The sequence below is a fragment of the Prionailurus bengalensis genome, chromosome B3 (genome assembly GCF_016509475.1).
Source record: "Prionailurus bengalensis isolate Pbe53 chromosome B3, Fcat_Pben_1.1_paternal_pri, whole genome shotgun sequence".
Classification (NCBI taxonomy): Eukaryota; Metazoa; Chordata; class Mammalia; order Carnivora; family Felidae; genus Prionailurus; species Prionailurus bengalensis.
The window spans coordinates 147,995,461-148,002,238 of NC_057355.1; the positions used below are offsets into that span (position 1 = coordinate 147,995,461).

At 42.6% G+C, this 6,778-nt stretch overlaps 1 gene segment (V, D, J or C); it reads right to left on the reverse strand.

Moving 5' to 3' along the window:
- Positions 1-5,771: 5,771 nt before the first annotated feature.
- LOC122468134 lies at positions 5,772-6,482 on the reverse strand. The segment is given in 2 exon segments: positions 5,772-6,247; positions 6,349-6,482. Coding segments are annotated over 2 exon segments (522 nt in total).
- Positions 6,483-6,778: the final 296 nt, after the last annotated feature.

Genomic DNA, 6,778 nt, shown 5'->3' on the forward strand with positions numbered 1-6,778 from the left:
CGCCCTTAAAATTTCCTGAAGAGGTGGTTTAGTGCTCACAATCTCCTTTAATTTTTGTTTGTATGGGGATCTTTTTATCTCTCCTTCTATTTTGAATGACAGCCGTGCTGGATACAGAATTCTTGGCTGCATATTTTTCTGATTCAGCACATTGAATATATCCCGCCAGTCCTTTCTGGCCTGCAACTTTCTGTGGATAGGTCTGCTGCAAACCTGATCTGTCTTCCCTTGCCAATTAGGGACTTTGTTTCCCTGTTGGTTTTATGATTCTCTTTGCCTGAGTAATTTGTCAATTTGACTATGATGTGCCTTGTTGATGGTCAGTTTTTGTTGAATCTAATGGAGTCCTCTGTGCTTCATGGATTTTGATGTCTGTGTCTTTGCCCAAGTTAGGAAATTTTTCCGCTATGATTTGCTCACCTAACCCTTCCACCCGTATTTCTCTATTCCACTTCTGGGACCCCTATGATTCTCATGTTTTTCCTTTTTAAGGAGTCACTGATTTCTCTAATTCTTAAATCGTGCTCTTTTGCCTTAATCTCCCTCTTTTTTTCTGCTTCATTATTCTCTATAAGTTTGTCCTCTATATCGCTGATTGTCTGTTCTGCCTCATCCATCCGTGCCATCCATCCATCTGTGATTGCAGCTCAGTTATAGCATTTTAAATTTCATTCTCACTATTTTTTACTTCTTATATCTCTGTAGAAAGGGATTCTAATCTATTTTTTACTCCAGCTAGTATTCTTATTATTTTGATTCTAAATTATGGTTCTGACATCTTTCTTGTATCTGTGTTGGTTAAATCCCTGGCCGTTGTTTGTTTGTGATCTTTCTTTTGGGTTGAATTCCTTCGTTTTGTCATTTTGAAGGGAGAAAAGGAATTATTGAGGTCGCAAAATTGAAAAAAAAGATAAAATTACAGAAATATTAAAATTAAAAATTAAACACACACACACACACACACACACACACACACACACACCAAATAGATGATGCTAGATCCTAGGTGTGTTTTGGTTTGGGTGTTGAAAGTGTTTTGACAGATATGAGAAAAAAAGGGAGGGGAGAAAAAAAAAGGACGTCATTTGATAATATGAAAAAATGAATACACTGAAGTAGACTAAAATGAGATGATGGGAGTAAAATAGAGTTTGAAAAAATTTACACAAAATTAAAAAATATAGTAGAAAAAAGGAAAGAAAATAGTTTTAATAAAAATTAAAAATAAATGTGATTTTTTTCTTTTTCTGTATTCAAGAAAAAAGAAATGAAAAAGAGAAAAAAGATAAAAAATGGAGAAAAAGGAAATCGTTTGAAAATTCAAAAAAGTGAATATATTGTAGTAGACTAAAACAAAATGATGATAGTAAAATAGAACTTGAAAAAAATTACAAAAAGCATACAATATAGTAGTAAATTTGAATAAAAAATGTTTTTAATAGAAATTGAAAGTAAAATGAAGTTTTTCCCTTTCTGCATTCAAGAAAAACGACAGAAACGAAGAAGAGAAAAAAATAAAAAAATAAAAAGGAAACTGTTTTGAAATTTGAAAAGGGGACTACACTGAAGTAGACTAAAATAAAATCACGGAAGTAAAATACACTTTGAAAAAATTACACAAAGGTAAAATATATAGTAATTAAATAAAAGAAAAATATTTTTAATAAAAATTGTTAATGAATTGTTTCTCTTTCTGCATTCAAGAAAAAGAAAAATAAAGAAAATTGACTAGATGAACCTGCTAAAAGATTGGAGTAGGACTGAAATTACTTTGTTATACCCTAGATGTAGCGCTTTATAGGCCATAAACTAAGCTGGCAGTGAGGCTTGTGTTCCTGAAGAGCCCAGTTGGCCCAGTTGGGAGGGGCTCAGTGTAATGGCTCCACTCTCCACTAGATGGCGCTTCTAGCCTCCTGGGTTGGATTGTTGCTGTGCTTGTAGGTGCGTATGCGCCTGCATGGGAGAGGTGAAAAGAGCGCCACCCAGCTACCCAGTGTGTTCTCCCCGATCAGTAATCGCACACCGTTCCTCTGTCTTCAGCTGTCTTCCACTCCCCGCTCCTTCACATTCTGTGTCCAGGTCCCAGGCCGTCCCTCTCTCCCAAGTTTTGTCTCAGATGTGGCGGTTTCCCCGGCCCCTTACTTCCAAAGGACTGTGGATTGATCTGTTCTGCCCCTCTGTGGGAGGGTCTCATGGAGCAATGGCCAAATGAACAATGGCCAAATAACGGCTGCATGCAGGAATGTTTGCTGAACCCTTCTGCTGCCAGTGCCCCGAGACTGTGGCCAGGTGCCAACCTCCCCAAGAAAAAGTTCGTGAGAGAGTGTAGCAGCAGCGTTTCAGGGAATATGGAAAATCACAACACACGTCTGGCACCAGGCTTCACCCTAAACGACCTTGTTCCAGCACCAGCAAATGTGGCCATTTTCTGGGGTCTTCTGGGACCAGGTGGCTTTCACAGTGTCTACAGAATGTCCTACCAACAGTGGAACCACTTTTCCCTGTGTGGCTCAAGAACCTCGTGAACCCCACTCTGTTCCTGGGAATTCACCTTTCCCAGCAGAACACCGCCAGGTATGGAGCTGCAGAGTTGCAGCCTTTGCACTCCCCTTGTTTACAGTCTTAATGGAATTTAAATCCTCTCCTTTCTCCTTTCTCCCTTTTTAGTTTAGTCCCTGTGGCTGTTTCCAATTTTCCACTTTCTCTCCAGCTGCTTTTGGGGAGGGGTGCTTTTCCTGTATTCTCACCCACTCCCCATCTCCATCCTCTCTCCGCCTGCAAAAGCACCTCCCTTGCCATGGCTTCCCGCTCCCCAAGGCCACCTCTTCACGCCATGCATTTGCGGAATTCTGTGGTTGAGGTTGTGCAGATTGTTGTGTTAATCCTCAATCAGTTTTCTAGGTGTGTAGGATGGTTTAGTGTTGGTCTGGCTGTATTTCATGGACGCGAGACACACAAAATCTTCCATGCTGTTCCGCCATCTTGTCTCGTCCCCCAGTGACTATCTAATTTTCATTTGAGCATTTGAGGATATCATGCCACTCCCTTCTTGCCTGCAGTTTTCTGTGGACAGTTCTGCCATAATCTTTTTTTATCTTCCCATATTCTTTAGCGAACTCTTCTGTCTTCATGCTTACAGGATTTTTTTTATTTGTGTATTTTGTGAACTTTACTATCTTATGTCTCAGAGTTGGCCTGATTTTTTTTTTTATTTTAATGGGAGTTCTCTGTGACTCATAGATGTGGACGTCTGATTCCTTCACCATTTAGTAGAAATTTTGCATTATAATGCACTCAGATAAAACTTCTCCCTTTTTTTCTCCCTCTTTTCTTCTGGGACTCCATTGAAAACAATTTTATTACACTTTATGGAGTTGCTGTGTTCCCTAAGTATAAGTTTGTGATGCAATATGTTCATTTTCCTCTTCTTTCCTGCTTCATTTCTCACATAATTTTATCTTCTATGTCACTTACTCATTCATCTGATTCTTTCTGCCTTGAGTTCACTATATCCAATCATTTTCACAAATCAGGTACAACATTTTAAAAATATCAGCCTGACTGTGTTTTAGGTCTTTTCTATCTGTAGTCAGGGTATCCTTATGTCTTCTAGGCTTTCCACAAGTACAGCTAGTATCCTTATGATAGTTTTTAAAAGTTCTGTTTCCTTATGATAGGTTTTAAATTCTGTTTGAGGCATATTATTTATATGTGTTTTAATTTTATCCGTGGCAATGTCCTTTTATCATTTTCTCTTTTAGAATGAATTCCTCCATCATGGTGTATTTCTATGACTCCACTTTCTTAAGTGTTTTAGGAAAATCCTGTTATTATTTCTGCTTCTATACTGGTGTCTTTATTGAGAAGTGTTACATACTGTTGAGGACCTGACATTTCTGGGAGCGTTTCTTGCATGTGCCATGTGCACTTTGCTGTCATGTATTGTCTGCTCTGCCCCTCAGGTCAGTCCTCTGCAGAGTTTCTCCTTGCCTCCAGTGGGGAGTTTTCTAATTTTGTCCATAGTGTTGAGTTTTAACTAGGTGATTTTGGTGTGCTTAATAAAAGAGGCTAATTCCTATCTCCCCTATAGGTGAAGCTATGCCTCACTATATGCTCAGTAGACTTGGTGCCTGTGCGGGTATATGGTGGTGTTTGGAAGGAGGGGCCCAATGCTGGTCTGGGTTCCAGGCACTCTTTCCCTAGTAAGGAAGCACCTAAGGAAGGCAAGGGGGGGTATAGCTTGGTGTCAGTGGCTCAGTTTCTACTGGGAGGTGCTGAGCTGCTCACTGAATTCTGTCCATGCTGATTGGTGGGAGGAAATATTGGCATTAGCTCCCTCTCTAGTTCCTGGAGTTGTAGTTCCCAGCCTCCCCTGTTCAGGAAGCCTTCACACAAAGAGAACAATCTGTACTTGTGGGTCCCAGGCTTCCTTCAGAACCCTGCCTTCACCTTGTCTGTATCCAAAGCATTGCCCCACCTGGCAGCTCAGGCCTCTTATGTTTTATATCAGGAGCTCTAGCTGGGTTTGAATACACCAATTTTTATGAACTCAATATGACAGAGACCTCACTGATCCTCTGGGAGAGAGTCTCACTATGCTGTGGCTGGAGCTGATTGTCCCAGAAGGGCAGTTGCATGAACACTAGCGCTTGGAGTTCATGGTGAAGAACAACAAGAAGGCAGCAACCATTTAGCTGCTCTCAGCAGAGGCTCCTATGTTAATAACCAGGAGAGTGCAATGGTGCCTGTCAGCTCTCCTGCCCCATGAGAGGTAATGCCCCGTCTCCCAAATGCACTCCAAGAAGGTAACTGTCACTGCCGATGTTACCCAGGGATCCTCAAACTGCAGCACTCCCTATGGGCCTCAGAGCTGCTTCTCCCCAGGAGCACTTCTATGCCCACCAGGCCCCACCCCAGTGATGGCATGGACTTCTAAATCTTCAGTCTTTGAGTTCCGCATTTACAGGAGGTTGACTTCTCACGATTAACTTTATGTGTCATCTTGACTGCATCATAGGTGCCCAGTCTCCCCACTGTTTCTGTGGATATCTGTGATGTGTTCCAGAAGAGACTGTAATTTCTATCCATGGTTTCTGTCTGCCTGGGCATCACCCATTCCATTAAGGTTCTGAGTAGAATCCGATGGAGAGGGAGGAAGAATTCCATTTTTACTTCCCATGTGCTTGTTTGAACTGGAACAGTGGTCTCCTCCGACCCTTGTTCTGAGAGTTACATCATCAGCTCTCCACGTTCTGAGACTAGACAGTAGTTCAGAATTACACCGCTGGTTTTCTTATGTCTCCAGCATGTGAGAGTGGGATGTGGGGCTTATCAATATATTTAGTCATGTAAACAAATGTGCTTTGGGCTCTGTGCCTCGGGAGTATCCTGACTAATACACGGAGATGAATTATCTCTTCTTAAGAGGAATTGAATAAAGCTGTAGCTCATTTAAAGTTCTGAGAAGCAAGAGCCAGGAGGGAAGTGTCACGTTGTTTGATTGGGAAAAGGGCTGGGTGAGGATAAGGAGGAGCTGTGGGATCCTGTGACCTGGCTGCACAGGGAGTGCATCTGGGACTCCTGTAACGGTTCAGCTCTTGTGCCTCAGGAAATTCGTAATTCATTCATATTGAGGGATGAGTAACCAAGTGCAAACAACTGTGTCTTTGTGCATGCTAGTGTAGTTTTCCTATTAGAACAAAGTTTCTAAGTCAAGGAATGAACAGGAAAGTACAGAATCCTGTGTCCAGAGAGGCCCCCTGAAGAAACTGCTATGTGGAGAGGAAGCCCCAGACCCTGACAGGAAACCTGCCTGTAACCTCCATATGCACCTGCTCCTGGGAACACAAACCAGAGTTGTGCATAGTGTGTGCCCCATGGTGGTGATGATCCCCTCCTGAAGGGAGGTTTGTGTCTGGGCTCCCAGTGAGTCCCCTCACCGTGTCTCTTGCACAGTAATACGTGGCCATGTCCTCCGTCTTCAGGTTGTTCATCTGAAGATACAGCGTGTTCTTGGCGGTGTCTCTGGAGATGGTGAATCGGCCCTTCACGGAGTCTGTGTAGTCTGTGCTACCTCCACTACCAATTGCTGAGACCCACTGCAGTCCCTTTCCTGGAGCCTGGCGGACCCAGCTCATCCAATAGCCACTGAAGGTGAATCCAGAGGCTACACAGGTGAGTCTCAGGAACCCCCCAGGCTTCACCAGGTCTCCCCCAGACTCCACCAGCTGCACGTCACACTGGACACCTACAGACACAAGACATCTTGGTCAGGAAACTGTCACACATCCACTGGTTCTCACTCATATCCACTCACATACTCAGTGTCTCCTGTTCACCATGCATTACCTTTCAAAAGAGCAACCAGGAAAACCCAGCCCAGCACAAACTCCATGGTGAGGTTTCTGTGTTCTGTGCTGATCACAGAATGGGAACACCTGGGACTCCTGGGGCTGGGGCTCCTCTCCCAGCTGCAGGGTTGGTGCTAGGCTGGTTTTATCATCACAGATAGGGCCCTATTTGCATGTCCTCTGACATATATATCAAACTCCACACTTAGATTTGATTCTTTAAAAGTGAACGACCATTAGGGATACACTTTTATATTAGTTTGTGTGGATGGCGCTGTGGCAATATGAAGAATTCTAATATGTGAGCACAGTTATATTTGCAGGCCCTTGTGCAGTTTTACAGGTCTTTAATCAACATAGGTCATTTTCAGAATGCATTATTTTACATCCTTTTTGATGTTTAATTCCAAATACTTTATTGTGTGCCA